At 39.4% G+C, this 27,342-nt stretch overlaps 1 protein-coding gene across 1 annotated transcript in view; it reads right to left on the bottom strand.

The window, feature by feature from the left end:
- The window catches only part of adcy5 (adenylate cyclase 5), a 72,169-nt gene extending 46,615 nt beyond the window's left edge, over window positions 1-25,554 (bottom strand). Inside the window, exon 1 of the mRNA XM_034885354.1 lies at window positions 23,511-25,554. Coding sequence (XP_034741245.1) covers window positions 23,511-24,440 — 930 coding nt within the window. The 5' untranslated portion in view covers window positions 24,441-25,554. The remainder of the gene's footprint in view (window positions 1-23,510) is intronic.
- Window positions 25,555-27,342: the final 1,788 nt, after the last annotated feature.

Here is a 27,342-nt window from a genome sequence, read left to right as displayed (position 1 = left end):
TTATGAGGATGCATGGCGAGACATTTCTTCAGTCTGCAGAGGGCAGTGATGCAAATGTGTCTTAGATTCTACAGTCAGTTGCATTAATGTGCCCTAAAAGGTGTGCATGGTGGCCTAATTAGTAGATAATCAGGGTTGTGACCGAAAGCCCCCCCCCCCCCCGTTCAATCTCTAAACCAGCTGGATAAATCTGGATGGGGAATGTGTAACAGTTTGCTTCCCATACCCTCCCTCTTTACTACTACTGAGGTACCCTTTAAAAAGGGTACAAAACAAGAAACGGCAATAATGCAAGCAGAAGTTAAACACATAGTTTGCACAAAAAACGTTGCTAAAGTTCTGTTTAAATACATATTCCCTTTTCTACAGGAAAAGTGTACAAAATCTACATAAAAACATGTTTACTCCCCCCCAAAAAGCATCAAGCAAGGTAAAACAAAAAATGTGTTAACTACCCTTCAGAAAAAAAATCCCTGCTAAATCCACACAGGATTCAAGACTTTCAACGTCCTGAAACATTCAAAGAAGGCTTTGCAAATGTTTTAAGGAGGTAGAAAAAGCATTAATTCATTCATGCTGTTAGGGCTAAACTGTTGCTGTAAATTTTATTGCATGGTGAACATTCCTGTAATAGTCAGTAGACAGGAAGTTCTTGTATTTAAAGAACATTTTGTCTGAATCAAACTTAAATTATTTACTCCCACACAGAGTACGGTTTCCAAATAGCTTCATGAATTACATGGTTAGTTAGAGGAACATAACAGTGCTGTAGATGGTTACGTTTTGCTGTAAGGTTAGATATGGTTTGTTGACATTTTAACTGTTAGAGATCTTTAGAACCAATGCATAGCCAGTAATTAAGCATTGGAGGAGAATTGCAATGACCAATCTTCCTCTTTGTGAAAATATTAATGCAATTGTTTAATTTTGTAATTAAAATTACTGTGATTGCAAATTTCTGGAGATCATGGCTGAGGCAAACCATAAAGTTAATTTTGAGTCAGTAAAGTAAAATAATCAAGCCTCTGTTAAGTTGGCCCTTGATAAGTACTGCAACATTGTAAGTCTGATTTGTACTTTCTTTTGAGTAGATTATTAAATTGATTACAAGTACACACCCCCTCATTGAGCACACTGAGGCACATTGTGTTCTTTAAGGATAAATGCAAGTCATGTGTTTCATACTGATTACTGTGAGCAACCCACTGCCAGCCTTATTCTGCCGGGCAATGTACGAGAAGGTGAAAGTCTCTCAAGTGAGGGCCTGCAGTTATTTGTTGCCGGATGTTATCTTGACAGCTGTCAGCTGCTATGTTAATGTCTTTGGGAACAGGACCCGACATGAGAATCAAATTGCATGAACCAAAGACAGGTTTTGCTGCATCAGTTCTGCATATGTAATATTTCCATGTCACTATAGCACTCCGATAACACTGCTATTATTAGACTCCTGTGTTATTTCCACCAGAAAGCAAAGTGCAATTTAGTACTGTACATTACATTAACCATATCTAATGAAAACTGAAAGCTTTTTATGAAAACATAATCATGTGGCATCTACTGCATTACTCACATGTACTTCTATTGTGCTTATTCTAACAGGATAACGTGAATATGCACAGACTTATTAATTTATCCATTAGCCATTGAAAAGTAGCCATAAACAAAGGTTGCTTTTATAAAACACATAGTATGTGCTTCACGAATAGATTCATATATTAAAATTAAAAGAATGTAATAGAGACAAATAGTATTTCAAAAGCAAACAGTTGACCTGCATATACTTACATATACACGCTTGCAGACACATCCAGGTTGCAGGAAGAGTTTTCTCGGACATGGTGCTACAGGTATGATTTATAAATGTTTGCATGTTGTATTGAACATGATCATGTATGGTGTAATCCCATAATTCAATGCAAGTGTTGAAAACAGTATAATGAACCAAAGGACTACTAGGGAACTTTACAAAAAAGAAAAGAAAATACGTACAAGCACACTTTATTCACGGTGTGTAAAAGTCAGTCTTTCCGTTTACGTAATTTCCAGAAACACTTTAAGGCCGTTTTCAGAATGGGCAACATGGAGCATTCTTCCAGTCCTGAGAGTTTGGTACATTTGGTGAAGTGTGAAAACTAATTTCACACTTGAGTCCGCCACAAAACTGTGGTCAAGGCTTTGGTTCGAGCAAGCCCTAATGCAGTTAATAATGTAATAATATTGATTAGTTCAGCAGGCAGCGGTAAGCAGTGTTCGCATTGAAACCACAAACACTTGTAAGTCTGCATTGATATAGGATTGCATTTTTTTGTATTGCTCTTCCTCAAAAACTGACAAACACAAACTTTTATCTGATACTGGACCAAGTGTGAAGATGCCTAGTCTCTGCATATCCTCTGACATTCAATTTCACAACTTGCAGACATCTCAAGAGCATAAAACACCACACAAAATCTACTGTTCAGAAACCAAATGTGAAGAGGAAACAATTTTAACAGAGTTTGGCTTTGACTGGGAACATTTTCTGGACTTCTACTTCAACACAGGGGCACAGAAAGGCTTTCAAGCAGCCCTGAAGCCTCACAGGAGATGCTGAACTCCTGGGAACTAAAAGGTCATTTTTATGAGTCATGCCTTTGAAGAAGAAAGACAAGCCTACCGACAAACACAAGAAAAAGCATGTTTAATTTTTCATCTCATGCTTCAAAAGAGAAGAGACAGATAGGGGACACTGACTAACTGGAGTCTTCCAAATTTAGACCCTGCATTTCAACACCGGTCATGCGGGAGACACGGCTGCGTGGCACTCTTTGATGTCAACCCCTACCACTCAAATCTATTTTGCTCCAAAGCTTTGAAAACTCTGACAGGAAACAAATTCAGTTTTAATAGCCAGGTAGGTCTGTGCACCCAGTGTTCCACTATCTACATTAACAAAAGGATGAAATGTAAACTTGTAGGAATTATCTCTGCCTACACCGATTCATTTGGAGCTGGGAGGTTAAAGGATTCAGTCTCTATCTCTTTAGGTCTCAGAACAAAACAGCCGTATAAAGTGGTCTAAAACAATGCTACAAATATCCTGTAACACACTAACCGTGTTACTGGAGAAGCCCAGAGCTTACAGAAAAGAAAAGAAGAAGACTGAGATGGCGTCCCCTAGGCTGCCTGAATGATGAAACACAATGAGAAACACTAATGCTTCTCCTGGGACGACTCTCCTGTGGAAATCCTCATCATGCATTCCCATGGCTGATGCCTCCTGAATTGGTTTCCAAACAGATGCACCTCGGCATGTTTGGTGCCATAAATTATACAACAAAAATGGCAGAAATACAAAAATGCTGTTCTATCCTTTGCAAGAAAACAATTTAGACAACGGCAGGCTAAAATCTTTGCTCGCCACAATTATTACAATTATCATTGTACTAATAACATGGGTGCATAGTGCTTTGTGATCTGAGCAAATGTTATTACAATTTGTTCAGTTGTCAAGGAATAGTGTCAAACCACCCACCTCGTGCAAAAACTGATGAGGTGGTGGGGCATTTTGAGGAAGCTGGACAGAAAGCTTGTGAAGTTCAAAAACTGGGGTGTTTATTATCAAAACAAATCATCATACTCAGACAAAGGGCACAAAATGAATCCTGGGAAATACAAAAAAAAAACTTTAACTAAGGCAAAGAAACACACAACTAAAACGGCAACCTCACAGCAAGCTGCAAAGTTCTTTCCCCTTTTCCTGAAGCCATTCTGTCTCAGCCTCACCTAATTGGCATATACCAACCAGTACTAAAATAAAATAACAACAACACATTCAGGATAGGAATACCATTAGATTTTTATAGCACAGTTAATGCTGACATGACTATTTATACATTGATGTGCACCCACAACAATAGGCACCTTAAATATTCTAAATGTCATTCACTGCGGAACGATGTATTGTTCAACTTCCTCTTGGGAGTGCCCAGCCCCTCCCTAGTGAAAGGACTTAATCAGACAAACCTGTATGTACTCACCCTGGTTAAGAGGGTACTACTGTTTTATTCAACTTGGATCCCATTTTCCTATGTTTTTGTGTCTAAGTGACTAATGGCAACAACAATCTTTGACATTGGTCAGGTATTAAGCGTGAACGCCCTATAACTTATATTGGAGCTTGTTTCGCCGCTGCAACTGCAGTGATCTTGCTTGATACTGGACCAGTGTAAAAGACTGTTGTTCCCATCAGTCACTTAGACACAGAAACATAGGAAAATAGGGTCCCGGAGGAAAGAAACGGTAATCACCCTTTAACTTGCTGAGAAACTAAAATCACAGGCAGAATCATAGTAAATCAAATAAAAAATGCAACCATTAACCCACTAAACAGGCCTATGTCAAATGATTAAGTAGCAAATAAACAAACATTACACAGAATTGTATGATTGTGATTAAGTAAGAATATAGCAACAGCTCAGGCTCAAGAGCAGTTTAATGAGATGGACAGTCCCTTGGCTGCACATTGAGAACTACTGTTGTATCTAATTTGGATGCCAACTTTTAGTAATCCCATGGTAAGCAATATTTGTGTCCCTGTGCTAGTTGGTGGTCTACTGTTTCAGCCTGCAATGTCTCCACCAAAATTAGAGCCAACTGCAGAAAGCAGTCCAAATCACAATTCTCTCAGATCTCAGAGTAAAAATACTTTTTTTGTGAAACTGACAATATGCAACAAATCCCTTGAAAGTCTTGAAATGGATCCATGGAGCCTGATGTGAGCTTCCTATTAGCAGGAAATAAAAGTTGCAAGGATTCCCTGACAACAGGAGTGCTAAATTTAATAAGTTATGTTAAGTTAAAGCCAGTTCTAACCAAATCTGTATGTCCTACATGATCAAAGGATGATTAAGTGCTAAACGTTACTGTAACCAAAAGTCTGACATGATTGAATGAGTAAATTACGGTCGTCTCAGGAGAAGTTACAGCTGAATGACACAATAATTCCTGTTTAGAGAAAATAAACATAAAATGTGTGGGAGAGAGAGAGAAAGAGAGAGAGAGAGTGTGTGTGAGAGTGTGTGAGTAAGTGAGTGAGTGTGTAAGTGAGTGAGTGAGTGAGCAAGTGAGTGTGTTTGAGAGAGAGAGAGACTGTGAGAATGTGTGAGTAAGTGAGTGAGTAAGTGAGTGAGTGAGTGAGTGAGTGTGTTTGAGAGAGAGAGAGAGAGAGAGAGAGAGAGAGAGAGAGAGAGAGAGAGAGAGATTGTGAAAGCTTAATGAGAGAAAGTACCAAGCCTCCAACATACCAAGCATACCATCTCTGACCCAGCAGGGGATAAATATTAATGCTCAACCCCAGTATATGTGCAACTCTACCTTGTTCTGTGTATGACACTATTATGAACAACACGGCCGTATTCAGCAAAAAGCCATTGTTATGTTAAAAAAAAGAAATGACAATGAAAATTGTGACTAATGATTACAAGTGACAAAAACGAAAAATATTAAGCTGAACACAGCTCTGATATTTAGCAACCTGGATTGAGATCATGTTAAGACAATGTTTATAAAACTGTGTATGAGCATAAACACAGCCAGCAAGAGTGTCAGAAGAGACGATGACAAGAATGTCAAACCGAGACTATTAAAACTAAGATTATAAACAATGACAGGGAACGAGTTGCAATTGAAGAAATATATTACAATTTTTCAACAAGAAAACTCACATAATTGGACATTGCAAAATCAATAAGTGTGTCATTATAAGTAATGGCAAACAAATGGATTATTCTGGTTTTCAGAGGCAAAGGACTTCCTTATGCTGATTATTATGTTTATGTCAACATCTGACCTTTTCAGATAAACAGAGCACGCTCCGCTTTACTCTGAGAAACCACTCAGTTAATTGTGGTGGTGAATATTTTCTATGGGGAGCGTTCATTGTGCAAACTCCATTATTTCGATCCTTGCTCTGTCCAGCCCCTGGTGAACTTTTCTGCAAGATACACATGTTTTACGATTTGAATTACTGACTTTCTAAGTGAGTCCAAACACTACAAAACATACTATAAAGTGCAGTGGTTTCCAAAATGGCTGCAGTGTAGAATAAAGCAAAGGTTGATTAGACACTTTTTTCATGTTGACCTTTCAGACACAGGTGAAACTAATAAAAACAATAATTGTTGTAACTGAGCCATCATTAATAAAGAATGGCATTAGCTCAGGAATAGCACTGACGTCACGCTCAAATTAGCTGATTGGGATCAGCGGTTTTATTCATGCTTCACAATCACTGACCTTTTCACAGCTGCATGACAAGAAACGTTTAATCATATTCATACAGATGTACAGTACCAAAAGCTGTCCACAACACCAATCTACAAAAATCTAGTATTGTTGATTTAAGTGGAGGAAAAAATGAAAAGAAGTAAAAGGTGTGTGAATTGGATTCATTCTGAATTCATAAATAATACAAAAGCACTAAGCTTAATGCTATGAAGAATAACATTTTCAGGGGTTGAAAGATTAAGTTGGAAAGAAAAACAAGATGGACAGTCTGTTGAAGAGAGGAAAAAAATATGCAAAAAGTAAAAGAAACATGCAGTTCATGCTCTTGATGTAATTTCAATCTACTTGGTTCCTTCTGTTACTAGTTTTCCTAAAATTGTTTTTGTTGTTGATAACAATTAAATCAATTTTTCCATTTTGGTGGTGGGATTTTGTTGGTTTACAGGAAACCACCAACATCATAAGAGTTATTTATGTCCAAGACAATCTGATCAAACAATGAGCAGGAGGACAAGGACAATAAGAAAGTGCTAATATATAAAGTCCCAGCTATGTTTGGTTCCTTAAAAGCTAACTACCATTTTTTTTTTTCACCTGGACCCTATTTTTCCTATTTTTTGGTGTCTCAGTGACCAATGGGAACAGCAATCTTTGACAGTGGTCCAGTTTTAAGCATGATCGCTGCAGTCGGCGTCAGATTAATATGTTAATCTGAGCCGTTCAGTGGCAAAATGAGCATTTTTGTGAAGGTAATTACAAGCTGGACAATTGTCCAATTATCTTACATGGTAGCTTGTTTTGCCGCTGCCCAATGCAGCAATCTTGCTTAATACTGGACCAATGTCAAAAATTGTTGTTCCCACTAGTCACTTAGACACAAAAACATAGGAAAATAGGTTGCAAAAACAGTAGTTACCCTTTAATAATAAATACCCAGCAGGGGCACGACCTCAGGGACACGTATGTGTGTCCGTCAAATGCCCCATGCTCATCTTCATCGCCTCCACTTGATCCACAGTTTAATCCACACAGCTCATGTGATGTTTTGTGTCTGCCCGTGTGTTGTGTTTGGGTGTCTGGGAGTCGTCCGGCTGCCAGTGGCCATGACAGTTCTGTCTGAGTGATCAAACACACCCACGCTGTGATTTCCACAACACCGAGCCAAAACAGACTGGAGGCCCTCGGAGGCTGTTGGACCGAGTCTCAGTTACAACTGGCCTGTTCAGTGACAGTTTACACCATAACACCTTTCAAAACATGCCAATAGTATTGCTGAGCCGGCCAAAATTCTTCAAACTGTTGTTTGGTAGTGTCAACATTCCCAGAAAACATATCTCGACATATCTACAACACCACACAGTATCTCCAGACTAGTTTGTGTCATGGAAGAACAACTTTTTAGTGACCTTTTGGTGCTTATAAGATATTGTTTGTTTTCTTGTGCCATTATCTGAATAAAGGGCATCAGTCAAATAACTTTTCTACGTATCATCATCCAACACATCTCAACTGCACTGCTATTTTCCACGGGAAAACTAGTTTCAAATTGGATTATTTGGTTTTGTGAATAATGTCTTTATCTAGCCCTTTAACACTTTGTAGTATTATTAATGCACTCTAGATGTCTTATTATACCCTCATCAAGTATTTTATGTCTATAATTGAGTCCTCAAAATATTTACTTTATCTCTATTTTGATAATTACTGACTCCACTTGTTTGAAGTCCTATAAATTGAACAGCAAACTTTAAAAACTTTAATATTATCAAAACGGACTTTAACTATTGCCTTTTTAAGTCTAAATTAAGTGTGTAATGTCTTTTGTGTTTTCTGAAAAAAGAATGAGTAAAATAATCTCAGGAAGTGCCTGTATCTTGAAACAAAAAAAGAATAAGTAAGGTTGTTGCACTAAAATCAAGAAAAATAGTAAATAGAATACAATAATTGTTTGTCACATTGCGATGAGAACCAATTTAAGCTATTTCACACAAAAATAATGGACAAACAGTTTGTATACAAAGGATTCTTCTGTTTGCAGACTCAAAATCAACATGCATGAACATAAAACTCATTAAAAAAAAAGAAAAAAAGAAAAAAGAAAAAAAAGAAAGCCTAAGCAGAATCATCAATTCATGTGAACTACTCAACTGCAATTCAGAGGTATCTGTACCACCAACATCGCTGACAGTGATATTAAATACATGAGGTACAACACAACCTGCACAATAATACTTCTCAAACTGCTAACATTATTTGGTTTTGTGAATAATGCCTTTTAATTTCAGCCACTGATAGTAATTTTATTATTGATTTCAGACCCTCCAAGCCTCAATTTTATCCATATCATTCATATAAGAATGTCACACAAAACTGCAATATTCTCCATATTATCAAGTCATTTATGGATTTAAAAGCTATTAATAAACCATGTCACTGCATTTGTATCTGTACAAAAACCCATAGAACAACCTTGAGCCCCTATCGCGACAATTGTTATCAGTGTATTTTTGATTTCTGCAATAAGGTCCTTCAGAGACTCACCAACTCTCACACAGACCTAATGAAGAAATCAAAACAAACAATATTAAACATTTAACAGTATCTGTGCTTTTATGTGCAGCGACAGAAAGAGCCATTTGCCAGCAAAATGATTACATAAAGCTACAAATAATTAACAGATTATATTATCAGATGCCAAACTGGTCAAGTCAGTGAACTGATTTGATTAAATAGAGTTTGATCTGCCCGATTAATATGCCTAATTAAATTTATAACACCTAATGGGATTATCTACATGTTGACCAACCTGCCACTGTTGCTTTATCATTTTAAAATCAGATTTTGTGTGCTCTACAAAACATTTGCACTGCTGTTGAATAAAACCTCGGTATAATATTGTAAGTCTGAGGCACCAATGTGAGAGCTCCACTCTAAAGCTGAGATGTAGTGTCATCCCCTTTGATCCACATACTGCAGTTGTGCATCTGTAATATGAATATGATTAGGTTTAGACGCAGAGACATTGATCAGGGAAGCTCCACGAGGATGACTTTGACTAATCCCTGACCTGGAGCTCGTAAACTGTAGTATCCTGATCAGCTTTTGGAAGCTGCTGAAACCCAAACTCCGTCCATATAAGGCCTGGTGGGGAAGACTGAGCCTTATCACACCCTGTGTTACTTTATTTCTCCGCCTCGCAGTCATAATACATGTGGGTAGCATTGCTGGAGAGGGATCTGAGGACTTTTCCTTGACATCCAACCACAGAATAATGATAACTTTAGAGTTGACACTCTTCCCGTCCGATATGGACAATCTGTAATTTTAGAGCCAGTTTTATCTCAATCTAACCAGCCCTTTCTAAATATAACAAGAATGAACCAAAGTGCAGAAACACTACTAGCCAATAGCCCGGTAGTTTGGGAAAATACAAATGACATTCCATCTAGGTAACAAGCTTTACAGCATATACTTACATCCGGGTGCTAGAGAATTTTTAAATGTTTAAAACCTGATGTTTTTAAACAAGGACCCTTTAAGTGTTCGAGCTGGTAAGTTGATGAAACTCAAAAAAATGATCCGCTAAAATATAGAAGTTTTTTTCCTCATGCAAAGTCTGTGTGGTCCAACGCTACTTGCAACTTTAATTAAATGTAAATGTAAATGTGCTGTATTTATATAGCGCTTTTTCCAATTTTAACAACTGCTCAAAGCGCTTTTACATCTACAGGAAACATTCACCATTCACACACATTCATACACTGTGGCCAGGGCTGCCATACAAGGTGCCACCTGCTCATCAGATAAACATTCACACACATTCTCACTCCGATGCGCAGCACCGGGGGCAACTCGGGGTTCAGTGTCTTGCCCAGGGACACTTCGACAATGACTGCAGGGGCGGGGATCGAACCACCAACCTTCCGATTGGCAGGCAACCGCTCTACCACTGAGCCACAGCCGCCCCATTGGCTTTTGGAATGTTCGTTATATTTTTTGGGATATGTCACTTTGGGGAATTTCCTGATAATCTATGACCAATCAATCAATTAATCACAAAAAGATAAATAAAACACTTAAATCAATAATGAAAATATTTATTACTTTAAGCCCTAAATCTTAATTGGTCTGTCTGTCACACGTCTGATCTTAACATGGGACATTTGTGCCCCAAAATGGTTCTGCTCCCCATGTAAGAGGGGTAATTGGCAATGGGCATGCTGCCCCATATCCATCCTCTGTCATGCACTCTCCCTCTAAAGCACACTGCTTTTATGTCTCTGACAATGGTGCCTCTATAAAACTAGGAAGGGGTGTGTGGGAGCTACAGTGAGATTTGATGCCAAGTAAACGAAATCTGTCTGCTCTGTAGGTCCAGGAAACAGGACCATTTGTCTTTCAGAACATCAGTAAGATTTGTGGGGAAATTAAACCAAACGAAATGCTTGTATACAGAAAAATGTGACAGTAAGGATCCTTGAATAAGCTGCATGATCAGTTCTATAATTATCATTTCAAGGACCATTTCTCACACTATCATTTGAATGGTGAGTCACTGTAAATGTGCAAGTGAACAGAAAAAACAACCTATTTTCTCCCTCTACCCATCAATGACCTGAAAACAGGACAATGGATTTGCATTCATTACTGATGATAATGGAATTACTTTCCACAATTAGCATAATGGCACGTAATGGGCTCAATGGACTCTTCGTGCCACCTTGACAAAGGCAGTCGGTGAAGCGCGCTATGTAACTGTGCAAGCAAGCACGCTTTGTGCAGTGCATATATGGTTCAGTCAGATCAGGGCTCTTTTCTGAAAAGAGACATAGTTGCAAACTGTCACAAAATGGTTTGGTATTAGAATATACAGTTACACCTCACTTGAAGGTTTCTTAATAAAAGTGGCATGGCACTCATGAATGTGTCATAAACATCATAAACAAGTCAAACCTTTACGACATAACGCATCTTTTAGTAAGAGTCATTCGGTTTTGTCATGACAAGTTAATTTTAGGGTTAGGGTTCATGTGTCATGTCACTCTCTCAAGTAAAGTGTTACTGAATATACTTTGGGTAATTTTTATGCTACAAGAATCAGTAAAAAGCCACAGATTCACCCTGTATGTTCAAAGGAACACGCTTCATGCTATTATGGGCAAGAGAAGAGTAGTAGTATAGTATGCAGATGGACAGCACAAATGTGAAATTTTGCTATTGCCATTTTATAGCTTTTTCCCACGGTCATTGTGCATTCTCACTGCTCTCATCAGCCAGATTTCCAGCAGAGCAGGCAAAAGTTCTGATTAAACAACTGTAAAGCAAAACAAGCACCAAAAGGGCCTACTGGCAAAGCTTGTAACTACACAGTGGAATATTTAGCAGAAGAGCCAGATATTTCGAGCTGGTGGAGACCAAAACAGAGATAAAAAAGATCAGTGAATATTGGACTTCATTCATTGATTGACCAGAAACACAACTCTAAATGAATGATAACTTTGCTTCTTAAATGTTAGATGCAAAAACTATTTTTTAACACACTGTGTTAACACAATCAACTCTATGAGTTGATTTTATGCCAATATTGTGTTTACAGCTTCTTATTGTACAGACACCAAGAGGCCAAAAACAATAAATTTTGCTTTTAGGGATCTAGGTTTGTAGCAGCCCAAACATAGGGTTTGAGTGCATCAAACATAGCAGAACCCCTTTCACATAATACTATCAGTACTTGGTTTAGCTTTCACATCTGGTATTTAAATCTGCACTTTATGACACCAACATGCCATAAATAATCCCCAAATAACCACAAATGTGAGTGTGAACACATCAAATGGCTACAAAAAAAAAAAAAAAAAAATCACAGCCCTCTCTAGTTATATACTGGGAAGCATATGGCAAGGTGCAAGGTAATTCCAGCCTGGAAACTTGAACCAACCGTTTCCCTGGATATCATAGACTCTAATACAAGTTGTATTCATGAGGTTCAACCTCATGGGATCTAATTCCTGTTCCAGAGATTTGCTGTCTCCGTTTATCCAGTGGCTTTGATTCATTGATTATGAGGTAGGCCTGCGGGAACGGGAGAGGAAAACATCCCCTATGCAACCAACAGAAAGGGGGACTCGCCTCATAAAAATTGATGTGGCACAACACACAGTCACGCAGGAAAAACAATACATCATGTCCTCATTTCAAGCTGGGTTACATTCAAACACATTACTTAGTCATTGCTATTTTTAAAACCCTACTCTTTCTCTGTGCTTACAACAAGCTTCTCTCCAGCTAAATGTTACAGGTCAAGCATTTTAATCAGGTCTGAAGTCTTGCCGTGTGAGGTCACTTAAGCAGTAGACAAAAATGTCAAAAAGAGGTCCTGGTGGCACAGGCTAGCAGGTCTGTGCACTTGCTATTTCAGCCACCATTCATATACAAACACTGGGGCAGTAGTGGCCACTTACACATGGTCTCTTTTAGGAAAAGGGACCAATCCTTTAGAACAAAACTGTCCTTATCTTGCTTAAATAGTTTGAACATATTTAGCTATTTGGTTGCAAAGCAACATGAAAACAACAAGTAACAGTAATAAATTGTAAATAATAAAAGTACATTTAAACATGCCACAGAGAGTCTACACTAAAGTGAAAGCAAAACAACATCTGAAGTGTTGTGATATTGACACAAAGCCTCTCAGGTTCTCTCTCTATTTACTGACTCACTGCAAGAGAATTGTTGAGTTATCACCATGCAGAACAATAATCTAGCTCAGGAATGCAAATGGGAACTTTGATTACTGAACCCAAGCTGGATACACAAATGTAGCTCTGTAGAATTATGAGGGACGTTTTCTCAGTGGAGCATAACATGCCTGCCTACAAATGACTAGTGTGTGTCTGAAGATGCACATCACAGAAAAGTGGTATGAATATGCACATGCGAAGTCTTGTTGTTCAATCCAGCTATATATATATATATATATATATATATATATATATATATATATATATATATATCCCCGAATGCTGTACACATTGTAAAGCCTCTTGAGGCAAATTTCGCACTTATGATCTATAAATAAAACGTAACCTGTGACTCCAACATCGGTCCAAATCCACAAAAAGGGACCCCTTATTACACATACAGACCACGGCCTCCTGGTGATGTTGACATTAAGAAAATGTGAGAAACAAGACAAAAAAACTAACAGCAGTGGCATTTGCGAGGGGAGAAAAAAAATGAAAGGAAGACAAATCTGATCAGAGGATCACAGTTTAAATAAAAAAATACCTGAAGTAGCACCATAGAGATGAAAAAAAAGACTAATGGATTCCAAGGGAAGTTTAGCGTATGGCATTTGTTACAAAGCACCACCTCCCTAAATAACCAAAACGTAACTAACTTTAAGACTTCAGTGACCAACAACAGCTTGTTTTCCCCAACTAGACTTTCCACACAAATCATACCATGTAGGGCAGGCTACAGAATAGTCAAATTAAAAATCAATCACAGAACCAGCATATCTTCTGTTTCTTGATTGGTTCAACTATCTAAATTCTTTATAGCTTTATACATTGAAACCAATAAATAGAGAGAGCTTGAATCGTTCAAAGGTCGCTGCTTTGTGTCCTGGATTCAGCTTCACCTTTCCCAATCCCGATGGCATCATTGACAGAAAATAATCTGTGTTCCTTCACAGCCGTGGTACAGATATACATTTTATACACCAGCACATTTATAGATTACATTTTTAAAGGACAGTTCTTATTAAAACTGACTCATTCATAAAAGAAAAAAGTGTGGGAGAAACTGAAGGGAAATGTCCGCTTGTATTCCTCACATCAAAGAGCTTTCAACAGCAGTCAATAAAGCAGCCACGGGGGGGGTGACCATGGAAAATGACCATTAGGTTCCCCTGTGTGTCAATACTGAGGTCATCAGACTGTGTGATCACACTACGCTAAAAAGATGTATTTTGACAAATCCTTTTCACATTTATCACCTTAGTATGAGCAAGCCATAAAGCATGTCATCATACACATTAAATATGGAGGATTGTTGATTAAGTACAACACGACTGCATTATTCCACCATGGCTAATGTTGCCATATCACTCAGTATGTAAAAACTATTTTCTATAAACAAAGCTGATGTTCACCAGGGCTACTGGGATGAAATATGAGTGTAAGAGACTGCACTGAACCAACAGCAATATCACTAATTAATAATTTGTAAATGGTAGATTTTATTTCTTACTCCCACCAATAGAAACTATCCACCTGCAATCTGTTATAAACCCTGTTTTAAAGTCAGAGTGAGGCACAGGTCCAGCAAATATGTACACCACACTAGATTTCTTGTAAAGACAAAGTGTCACAGTACCCTGTGGAGTTTTCTTGTCTACTAGCAAAGTGATGTTTTGAGTCATCGCTTCTCACCAAAACACAGTGTGCACTCCTGAGGTCTAACAAATTGTGGAAGCATTTAGTTCCTCATAAAACATTTGCAAAGCTGAATTTGTAAAAAAGTTTAAACAGCGTTGATCTTTTGTGTTTACTTGCTAGCAGTCATTTTCTTCCCTGCCGATGCAGGCTCATTGTTGTGTTGTGTCAACGCCACCTGTAGATCAGCACAATAGTGTGAAACCAGGCAGGAATATCCAGGATATAATGTATATTTAATGCATGTGCGTCCCAGGTGTAGAACAAACAAAAAAGTGACCCTTCTGTAAAAAACATTGCTCCGTGCTTTTTGCTTTTTGGGTCTTTGTAGTGATGGTGATTCGGTCTATAGTATGTTTAAGTTTGTGAGATTACAATTAGTTACTATGGAGAAGAGTTAAGAGCAAAAGCCCGGGTTAAGAGCTAAGTTGGATGACCTTCTTATTCTGCTTCGTGAGGCAAGCCCCAGGTCAACCTCATGCTTCCTGAACCATACAGTTTAATGGTGTGACACAGTCAGCTGAGTGAATAAAACGTGTGAATCAAATCCAATTTTAACACTTTTACTGTTTTAAATGCCAGTACAATGTTTAAAAAGGAAATTGTAGCTCAGGGGGCATTTGGCCTGATTAATGGATGATGGACACCACATACAGTTGAAGTCAACTAACAAACATATTGCGACTGCTGGATGAAACGTTTCATCTGGCTATATCCTGTGGGTTGGAAAGGTTTTCATAAACCCCAAAAAAGAAATATTCCTAACAAACCTTAGAGATAATCAAGTCTTTTGAATAAGTAAGAACATGAAAATCACCAAAACTCTAGTCACACAGTTCCCAAAACACAACAGCAATATGCAAGAGACGTTTTCAGTGTGTGCTCAGCATTGGGCCAAATATTCTCCAAAACACCGAAGGAATGCAGTAGATGGTATCTTCTGAGGCTTTGTAGCCTAATGGGTTATTTCAAATAACACAACTTGCAGAGTTTTGCAAATGCAAACTAAATTCATTTCACATCCTTTGAGGTGGCAGCAGAAATCGCTCGGGTAGGACCTGGTCACATAAAACCGAAACTACACTCACTAGTGTTAAGCCAGAAAGTATGTATGTCTTTGCAATTTGATATAATTGAAAATTATTTTACTTTTTTTATTCTGCAGAATGATTCATTAGCTGAAACCTCATTAAGGATAATGGGATTCCTCTCCTTGAGAGATGAAATCAAAGAACCAACTTTATTGTCAATAAGCCTGAACTGCCTGACGGCATGACCAGGCTGTGGAGAAGCTATATAAGGTGGTGACTGGAAAAACTAAACAATACAATACGAAAATGTAAAATAGCAAAACCATGTAGCTCTTATACTTGTGATGGGCACTCATGGGTATGATAATGGTCTATCAGTGTTTGATACAACCCGTCTACAATTACTGAGTGGAAAAACAAATCTGCTGTGAACATGACTTGTTTTTATGTCATAAACTGCATGAAACGCAAAAGTTCTCTTTTTCCATTGGCTGTTCCCATTGCCACAGCGGATAATCCGTTTACATCTCGTCAAAATATGTAAATCGATTTTATGATGATAATAATAATAATAATAATAATAATAATAATACATTTTATTTAACAGCGCCTTTCTAACACTCAAGGACGCTTTACAGACAATAAAAGACAGATACAGGGAACAGAAAAGTGAAGTAGTTATAACAAAACAAATAAAACAAAAAACAAAACAAACAAAACAAAACAGGAGCCAGATCCACATATCTGATTTGGAATAGGTTTTTACTTGACACAACTTGGGGGTAGGAGGAAAACCACACAAACCTACGGGGAAAGAATGCAAACTCTACACAGAAAAGGCCCTGCCCAGACCAGTGATCAAACCCGAGAGACCTTCTTGCCGTGAGGCGACAGTGCTAACCACTGAGCCAACGTGCAGACCCCACATAATTCGCAAAAGTAATGGGTGACAATGTAAATATGTAATGTTTGGAAAACTACTTTAAGCTCCCATAATTTAATACAAAGGCAACGTTTCAACCCTACTGAGTCTTCTTCAGGCAAATGGTGGACTCATTTGACAAAGGGATATATGTAAGCCTTACAATCAGCTGACCCAACATGTGACTTCAAGTAGTTGTGGTTGGTCTAAAAAGCTTAATAGCGCCACTCATGACTCAATTAAGAGAACACTTTCATACAGGTATTCCACATACTTATACATCTCAAAAGAGGGTTGTTGAAATTCGACATCCAGTCCTCTTTTGAGATGTATAAGTCTGTTATGGGAACTTAAAGCACTGTTGTGGACATTGCATTTTTACACTTTAGCATTTATCATTTGTCCTGCACCTGCCAGAAATTGGGATGTGCACACAATCACTTCTATAAATGACATAATATCCCACAAAGGAGAGGTCATTTTCAGCTCAGAGTGCAGAATTGGCTATTAGCATCTAGTGATGGTCAAAGCCCTGGATTTTAATAAGATGATAAATAGTTTTGCACAGAAACTGATGAGGAAGTAATGCTTATTTTAAGGTATGCGCCTCAGTCTGAAAAGTGACAACATTCTTTCAGATTAACCTGTATGCTGGTAGGAGATAATGCTGTCATTTTTTTTAACAAAAGGAACTTCTAGCATTTCTCACATAACTAAATTCCTTGTTTTTTGGTTAGATATATTTGATGCAAGTCTTCTTCGAATGTTTTTTATTGTGCTCTATTAATAAAGTGATTTAATAGTGTGTGGGTTACTTCCTGAGTAAACATTTCTATTGCCTAATATTGTATATATTAGTAGTTAAGTCAGTTGTCAGATGCCTTAGCGAAAAAAGTACAATGTGTTTTTCAAAACAAACCACAGGGTCACATCATAACTTTCAGCAACATCATCCAGTTATGTTAAAAATTCATATTACAACGGACTTAATGAGGGTGGGTCATGAAATAACACTCCTATGTCTGGCAGTAATCAAGACCCAGGATTCAAATGCCATATGAAATGTGTAAGATTTCATCACCATCTGAAATCCCAAACCACCATGAAAATCCATTTTAAACTGACAATGGCAAGGGTATAACATAAGAAAAGATATGAGTGTGATCAAAATCTGAATTGAGTTCTGAACAATGACAGGGACGGACTCTCCTTTCACCTCAACCACCATGCTTTTCAATCACAGTCAATGGCACAGCTGTAGGAAAGGTTCAAGGTCTTTATTTGTAAAATGCACAACAATTACAGACGTGGCAGTCATTGGTGGCAATGAAATGATTGGCCTTCAAGCTCTTGCAAACAGTCCATAAATGTAATGGTGACTATTCAAGGACGCCTATCACAACAGCAATTATTTAATAGGCCAAATAATTGTAGCACTCAAACCACAAAGTCATCTACCAGGAATGTGTGCTTGCATTTATGTTAGTAACTACAAGGTCTTGTGCAGCAAAAGTTGAGCCTGTTTTAACTCTTTTTTGACAGAGCCCCCTGCATTGGGGCCCACAATGCGTCGCTGGACTGGACTCATCCAACAAATTACATTTTTTCCCCCACATAGGGCTAAAGTTGGTCTGAACGCAGCCTACGCGAGAAGTAAACACCCGGCCTACTTTTATACTTCTGCAAACCTGGCTTCTGTGTAAAAAGTCAGATGTCAGTTTCCGAAAGTTACAAAATTCATTAGAACCCGCCTTCTCCGATTTTTAGGATAAAGTGCCTGATGCTGTTCAATGATTTAAAACTTTGTTTGAAGCAAACTGAAGCCCCTGACCCAACCTCTGAAAATGTCCTACATGTCTTTCCCCCCCCCCCCCCCCCCCCCCCCCCACCTAGCAATCCTGTCCATTAAAACGCAGAAAAGCCCCCCAATGTTTTTTTATAATTGATGAATAAATTAATCAAAATTAAATAAAAATTGGTTCATCATTAAAAGGGGAATTCCGACCAATTTATATGTTAAATATGTGAGTACTCAATTGACGAAAAACGACCTGAATCGTGCAGGCAATACTGAGTAGCTACAGCTACGTGTACAAGCTTCCACTGAGCTAAAACGCCAGTTAACGGAGCAAGGTTCAGAGTGCCTTTGTGCCTCTTAACAGACACACAATGCAATTAATATGTCTTTTCAACATAAACAGTGCCCTTAAGTAACATAAAGATGCGTTTCCAACTCAGGCATCATTTTATTTCACCTACCCTGTCTCGATCTTGCGGGTGGGTAGCTTGCCTGGTTAGCTGCTAGCTACTATTGATAAGTGTGTTCAGCCAGGCTTTTGTGAAAATCATAAAGCACCAATTCCGTGGGTATTTGTAGCTCATTCATTTTGTGTGTTATCGATCTGGTGTTGCTGAATAGGAGGCTTGTCAGTGCCAATCTGTGTGGCAGTTCCCTTAGCCGGGCAGGCAGCCTTCGTCCCCGCCTTCCTCACCTCCCGCAGCCGACAACAATCCCGAGCGCCCAGTGGTGTAGGGGGTGTTCTCCATGCCTTCGCAGTGACAAATTGTAGTTCATTTCCTCATCAAAAATAGGCAATTGAGCACTGTAGTGGATATGATCATATCACTAACTTCCTAACAGACAACTCAGCACACAGGGTGAAAAGAGGCTCTGCAACAATGTGCAGTATGACAAAAATAATGTGTTTTTGAAAATTAAACCATGTAAACCTATTCAGGTGCAACCTCTAAATACAATTATGAACCATAATATGAGCACTTTCATAGACATAACGGCAAGCTAACTCCTCCTAACCAATGCTAGCAGAGCCTTTGGATTCATCAGTCACATCCTATTGGTTAGGGCAAAAGAAACAATTCATACCATACAGAAAACAGCTAAGAAGACGCCATTGTCAGACTCAATAAGGAAGTGGTAAAAAATAGTCATTAATATTATTAGGAGTAAACAATAAAACCGTAGCAAAAATCATCACAAAACTGAGCTGGTCAGCAAAAAGCAGAATTGCATTGTTATAATGCAAGCTCTTAGAGGAATTACCTTGCTGGTTGAATAAATCCATATTAAAGATGTGTACCATAACTATTTTTTTATTTCCCCCTGCAAATTACCCATCATGACTCTGAATTCCTACATAGCAAACAAAATAATTAAAGTTAATGAATGTCAGATGAACAGAATGAAGCCCAACAGCAAAGTGATACTCAGCTCGCCACAGCGGAAACACAAAGTGGAAACTATCCGGTTTACATTTCACAGTCATAGAACCTGCCTTTTATTACAGAAACAGGCAAAAAAAGGATTTTTTAAATCAGTGTATTTAGAGATTTTTCACTGCTTTACCTTGCCTTCAGACAGGTCTTCTTTTTTATAATACAATTGACTGTATCAAAAACATCGCAACAGTGAACGATTTTTAACACAATTGCTTCATATTGATTCAAGTCTTCAGGGTTAGGGTTATCCTCTTTACAACATGGGAGGAATAGGAGTTCAATTAATGATTTGAAAATTTAAAAAAAATGAACATACAACAGATACAGTGGGGCTCAAAAGTTTGGGCACCCCAAGTAAAAATGTGTATCATGTGCATAAAGAGGCCAAGAAAACATGGAAAAATCTCCAAAAGGAATCAAATGACAGATTAGACATCGGTATAATATGTCACAAAAAGTTAGATTTTATTTCCATCATTTACACTTCCAAAATAACAGAAAACAAAGAAACAGCATCTGCAAAAGTTTGGGCAGACCTGACAGCGTCATGGATTGTTCTCAATTATCGTCTAGAAAGACCAGGTGATGTCAATCTTAAGGTTTTAAATGCCCAGACTCATCTGACCTTGCCCCAACGATCAACACCATGGCTTCTTCTAAGCAGTTGTCTAGAAGACTGAAACTGAAAATAGCTGACGCTCGCAAAGCAGGAGAAGGCTATAAGAAGATAGCAAAGCGTTTTCAGATGCCAATATCCTCTGTTTGGAATGTAATTAAGAAATGGCAGTCATCAGGAACAGTGGAAGTTATAGCAAGATCTGGAAGACCAAGAAGAATATCAGACTCAACAGCTTGCAGGATTGTGAGAAAAGCAAGACCAAACCCACGTTTGACTGCACGATCCATCCAGAAAGACCTGGCAGACACTGGAGTTGTGGTACACTAGTCCACTATAAAGAGATTTTTTTCTGTTATTTTGAAAGTGTAAATAATGGAAATAAAATCTAACTTTTTTGTGACATATTATACAAATGTCTAATCTGTCATTTGATGACTTTGAGATTTTTCCATCTTTTCTTGGCTTCTTTATGCACATAAATAGAAACTTTTACCTGGGGTGCCCAAACTTCTGAGCCCCACTGTTCACACAAAGGACTAAAGCAGGGGTCCTAGTGCATTCACCAACGCCACTTACAGAACACCGTCTGCCAGCCATTATGTGCAGGCTCATGGAGCCAGCCGGCAATATAAAACTATATTAAAGACATTACAGCAAAAAACAGCAAAACAATTTGGTGAAATTTGAACTAATAGGCTTTCCATATTACACTGCTTGTTTTAATGATGAGTGCCGGTCGCATCACTACAGTGTTATTTTTATCATAAAACGTGAACACCAACAGTGCAGAGGGGCAATGACGATACAAGAGGTCTTGTCTCTCAGTTTGATTCAGAACACAAAATGATGTGCAGGCAGTCAATGGCTGCAGGAGGTCCATGGCTGGAGGGGAAAATAAAAACACACAGGTGCTCCTGGGGAAGTACTGCGAGGAGGTGGATGGTGTTTGTGAAATAAAATCTGTTGCTAAGCTACTGAGTACTGAGCACAGTTTTCTAGAGTCACAGGGGAATGCGTCAGCAGTTGTTTCGGAAAGGTACTCTGGCTTGCCTTGCATCCATGTTTGGTTAATATATGACTTCCAAAACAGTGGCATCCTCTGTCACACTCCTCAGCTTCTGGGTGCTTACATTGTCTAAATTGCAAAAGCAAACCGCAGTTTAAGCTATATATTGTCATGCTGCCTAGGGAACAGGGGAGAACAATTAACCCATCGATGTGAAATCTAATGTTGATTCTGATTTAGACACTTTTTCCAAGAGGCACTTCTATCTATTCGCTCTAGACTACATGTGGCTTGTCCTTCAGGGGAGGAAAGTGGTTATAAGTCTCACATAAACAGTGGTCTAACTAAGAGACTAGCTGGGTGCTATGTAAAGAGGGGAGAACAGATATGCTAAAAACAACAGGATGGTGAGGAAAGAAACACAAATACAGCAGCTCGTTCCCACACACTCACATCATCACATCAAATGACAATGCGGCTTTCACAGAAAATACAAATAGACACAGAGTCACATTCCAGTCACACAGAAAAACTAAACTATCAGCCTAGTGTTTGCTTATATAACCAAACATCATACTGCATCCTTTCCGGTGTTCAAAACATTCTTTGCACATTAATGACTGCATAAGTAATTGTGACTGTGTCATGTCAAACGACTGTTCATGTACTTTCACTGGGTTGTTAAACAGGGTGCAACTTAATGTTCTCTCCCTAAAGTTGGATACACTACCATAGTATGGGACATTGGTCTCTCTTTTCTAATGTCTGGAGCACGTGTGTTTTTAAGGCTGCAATGTTACATCCACATGTGATTATTGAACATCTCATTACAAAATCATAGGCATTATTCAGACAAAAGAGAATTACTCCCAATGTCCTCCCCATGCGGCTGTGTTGCTTACGGTGAGGATCCGTTGCCACTCTAGTGTGAATGGAAGCATCTCAACTCAATTTTTGCCAGACCAGCTTCTCTGACGTGAACATTTGTTAACAACTTTGTCTTTACGTACAGATAAATTAGTTCTTGTCCAAACTCTTTGTAGTAGGACAAGGTTCATTCCCATGTTGAAACAGGAAAGGGCCTTCCTCAAGCTGTTGCCACATACAGTAGATGAAGGTAAGCTATTGCCTGAAATATCAGTGTATACTATCGCATTAAGAATCCCCTTTGGTGGAACAAAGGGCTTAACCCAAACCATGAAAAACAGTCCCAGACCAGAAGTACAACAAAATACGTGGACTGGCGTCTCCACATACTTTTCTTTTATAGTGTGTTTATATATTCAAGGATAAACACCTTTTGAATTGAACCAACTAATTTTAGGGACGCCATTAGACGCAAAATACTTTAACAACTGGAAAATATCTTGTTATTCATTCAGACGTATTTATAAAAGCACTTATAAGAGCCACATTGTTTAAAAAAAAAAAAGAAGGTTTATGAGCAGCATAAGTCCAGATAATAAAAATAACTTAATTGAGTGAACAGCCAAAACAATGACGAAGGAGAGAGGAGCACACACACACACACCTAGGTAGATGATGCAAGTAACAGCTGTAAATGGTGGAAAATAAAACCCATTTTGGTAAGGAACTTTATTACAGATAGCAGCCCTGTCAATTTTTTAAAGTAAATATTCATGTTGCAAAAGTACTACCAGAGGCATTAAGAGTTTATGAGGAACATGTAGGTAATCATTTTCTCTCTTGTCTCTTGGAGAGTCTGAGCATGCCACTGCTGTGATGAACATATTTAAACTGCACTTTTAACACTACCCTGCCCAGTATATCTGCTAATACAGTAAGGGCCACTTGACTTATTTGTCAGAGCTGCTTGTGATCCAATTTGACAAAGAGAAACAAGTTCAACAGCAGGAAGTTTAAAAAGGGAACTGCCCATGTTTTGCTGTGCGTTATTGCACACAGTGCGTTATTGCGTGTCATTGCGCAGATCGACATAAAACTTTATAAGCATGCATAGGCCTACCTGTTTCCACAGAACGCTATCCACGCCGTTCAGCATCCAAGAAACAGCAACGTGGATTGCGGAAAGGATAACTCCAGTGATGACTGCAGCGCGCATCCTAACGGGCAGCAGAGTGTAGATGACATGGATGAAGAACACGGTCCACCAGATCCCCTCTGATGCACTTCTGGGCTGCACGAGCAGCACTCCAACCACCTGGATCACCAGCACCAGAAGGATGACCACATAGCACACAATCCACATGTGGTCCTGGTGGAAGCCGTTCCTGTTGCAGACCACCATCAGAACGAGTGTTAGGAAGATGGCCACGGAAAATACCACCACATAAGTTATGCTCGGCCTGGCTGATCCACTGGAGCAGTGGAAGCCCAGCATGACCGTGAAGACCAGCACCAGCACTGCCATGAGCATAGTTAGACTGCTCTGGTTAAGACGGAAAAAGTAGCGCTGGTAGAGACGCTCCAACTTATCAGAGTGGAATTTCTTGGATTTGAAAATGTGCATGACGCTGATGAAGCACGCCACTAAAGAAAAGTTCACTTCGGGCATGACCTCCTCGGTCCTCGGCTTGGCTCTCTGCTCCTCTAGACCTAACTCCACCGACTTGGGTTTCACCTCGCCGTCTGGACGTTTAAGGGACGCACGGTTTTTGTCTCGGCTCTCCTCGCCATGGTCCTGCCAAGCAGACCTGGACCTGAAGCTGACCCTGCTGACGGTCGTTGTGGCTCGCCCGGGCTGCCGCTGGTCCAGATCATCCTCTTCTCTCCACCGACTGTTGGCCCGGGTGAGCTTCTTGCGCGGAGAACTGGCCGAGTATGGGCACCCGTTGGCCACGGACTCGGACTCTCCCCAAGCTGATCTGTGCTCGGTCCCTCCCCTCAGCCCGGGCGCACCGACTCCGGGTGGGCTGACACTGTTTGATCTTGACATAGTGGAGAACAAGGAGGCAAAGACAGAAAAGTACCTCTACAAATAAACACTGTGGGAAACGTTTGGTTTTCCACTCAGATATTATACCCGGAAACTATTAAGTCCCAAAGATAAGGCGCATTAAATGTCTGTCATAAGTTGGTTTTTCCATAGTTGGTCACTGTTGAAGCAGCCTGTGTGCTTTAAACTGCCACCGGTTAATTCCCTCACTATTAGAGGAAAACATTCATTCTAAAAAGTCTTTAAAAAAAACACCTCATCCAAAGCAATTACCAGAAGAGGTGGAAAGCTCTGGGCATAAAAACAATTTAACATGCTCGGTTATCACTAAGGAGCCAGTTTCGCCACGAGAGGATGGAACATTAGACCCATGTGCATTGGGGTCTACATCATTGGAGCCAATTAACTACCATCCATGGAGAGGTTGCACGGCAGCGCGCGCTGTTGATGGAATACAAACCATTACACAGACTGCAGGGATCATAGCGCAACACCATCAATTACGCTGTGGATCCGTTACATCTACTGACATGTTCATCTGCTGGTGTAAATGGTTCGTGTCCGGAAAAGAGGGATATTAAGGGAATTGAAAAGGTGAATCCCATGTTGACCGCTCTTATTAGGTCCCCTCAAGTCTTGATGCAACAGCACTGACCAAACACTGCAGCCTGGACGGCGGTGGGAGCATCACGTTTGGCCACAAAGCATCATCACGATCTTCCCACACACGCTGAGGAGACAACTCAGCCGCTCCTCTTCCCCCTTTGGCAGCCACATAAACCCGCTACTTGGTTCATGGTGGGCTATAGCCTGTGTTGCCGCACGGTCAATTGATCGCCAACCTCCTCCCCGAATCAATGTCCCAACAGCTGTCCATCAATGTTCAAATCCCCAGAGAGAGACTCTGATTAGATCTGTAGCCAGACTCCGCACAGTGCGATTTCGCAGTGGTGCAGCGGCAGCATTTCACAAAGTTGTTACACGGTGGCAAAGTGTGCCCCTGTAGCCTCGGACAGTCGGTTCGGTGTGTGTTTGGAGCGTGGCATCAAAACACATTTACCGCTGATTGCTGCTTTAATGGCCATTCAACCAAGTGTGCTTCCTGCGGGCCGCCTCTCCGCCTTGCTTCCATTGGAAAAGGACAAGGGTGAGGGTGCGCTTTCATTGGACGATAGGCCAGTCAATCAAAATCCGAGGCTGAGTGCGACCCCCGGCCGCTTTCGATGAATGGGCGGGCCTGTACGCACAGCTGGATAGCCCCCCCCCCTGCACCTCTCTCTCTCCCTATTTCCCTCTCTTTTAAAATTGTAAATTCTTATATCTAAAAAAGGTTGCCTATGTTTTGGTTTTGTTGGACAAAACAAGCAAGCTGAAGATGTCATCTTGGGCTCTGGCAACTCCTGATGAGAATCAGTTTGATATTTTAATACATGAAAGGCCCTAATGGGTTTATTGGGAAGATAATCAAGAGTGAAATGATCTGCAGCCCTTTTTATCCCCGCTTCTTGTTGACAGTGATAGGGCTTGCGCTGTGTGACCAGTCAGGACGAGGGCTCATCAGACTCTGTCATTATAGGAAAACGTGGTTATCCTGACTGTTTAAGTTGCGTGTGGCAGTCAGTTGTCATTTACATATGAGGAAAGAGCATTTGTCTCATTTAACTTCACATTGTGTGCTAATGAATGTAAATTGGAGGCATGTGATGAGAAGCCTCATGTGTTTACTGGGACCGGCTTACCTCCAGCTGCATTCTCTATGCCCTTTTTTAGATTTTTATTAAGGCTGAAACTCTGTTAAAGGAAAGAACAGGAGCTTCCATTCAAAACTGTCCCCGCCAAATAAAAAGCGGAACTCAGATTTATATCACGTACAAATTCATCTTGATCGAGATGTGCAACTTATTTTCTCTGCTTGTCTTATGACTGTTTACTTGCTTGTTCTTCTTTGCTCTTTGTATTTTTTTCTCGCTTTCTCTCACACACACATACACACACATACACACATACACACACTAATTTATTGTTGATTAATACACATTTATAAAGATCTAACCATATTTAACTCGCAAAAAACACATCAATATAAAGAATCAAGTTACAGGAACAAGGAAATAAGACCGCTCTCATCTTTTTGTCACCCATAGAGAAGATTAGTCAGTGTTGGAAAGCAACTCGTGCACATATATATACTTGAGTACTGTAATTTAGTTGAGTATGTCCTACTTCACTTTGACTACCTTTCAGAAAAAATATATTTTACCTTTCACATTTGTGCAACAGCTTACATGTAAGTGACTTTACTGCTAAACCACTATTTACATAAAAGTAATGGACACCTAAACAGCACATGTAACAGTTGAATGTGTAAAACCAGGGAACATGGCTACAGAAATTTGCTCCCATTGAAGGGGTTGGCCGCTGATGTTGGGTGATGAATCTCTCTCATGGTTGGGTTTTCTTACTCTGTGATGACCAGTCAAGTTCTTCCACAACAGGGAAAACCATTTCTTCATAGACCTGGCTTTGTGCATGGGGGCATTGTCATGTGGAAACAGACGAGAGACAAACCTGTTATGTTGTCACAAAGTTGGAAGAACTAATATATATAACATCATAAAATTCTTTTGTTTCCAACAATATAGAAACATAGCCTTTAAGGAGGGGTTTACACATACCTTTGGTCACAAAGTGGACTTTGCAATATTTGACTCATGATCAGCCTTTAAACAATGATGTATTCTCATTGATGAAAGAATATGAAATTGTTCATGTTGGCTTGACTAACAACATTAAAGTGCTCATATTATGCTGTTTGGCTTTTTCATTTTCCTTTATTGTGACATATCTTTTTTTATCCATGTTATAGGTTCACAAAGTGAAAAAGCCCAAAGTCCCCCCCCCC

Source organism: Etheostoma cragini, chromosome 11 (genome assembly GCF_013103735.1).
Source record: "Etheostoma cragini isolate CJK2018 chromosome 11, CSU_Ecrag_1.0, whole genome shotgun sequence".
NCBI lineage: Eukaryota > Metazoa > Chordata > Actinopteri > Perciformes > Percidae > Etheostoma > Etheostoma cragini.
The sequence above is the reverse complement of the archived record's forward strand: the minus strand, read 5'-3'. Positions and strand labels throughout refer to the sequence as shown.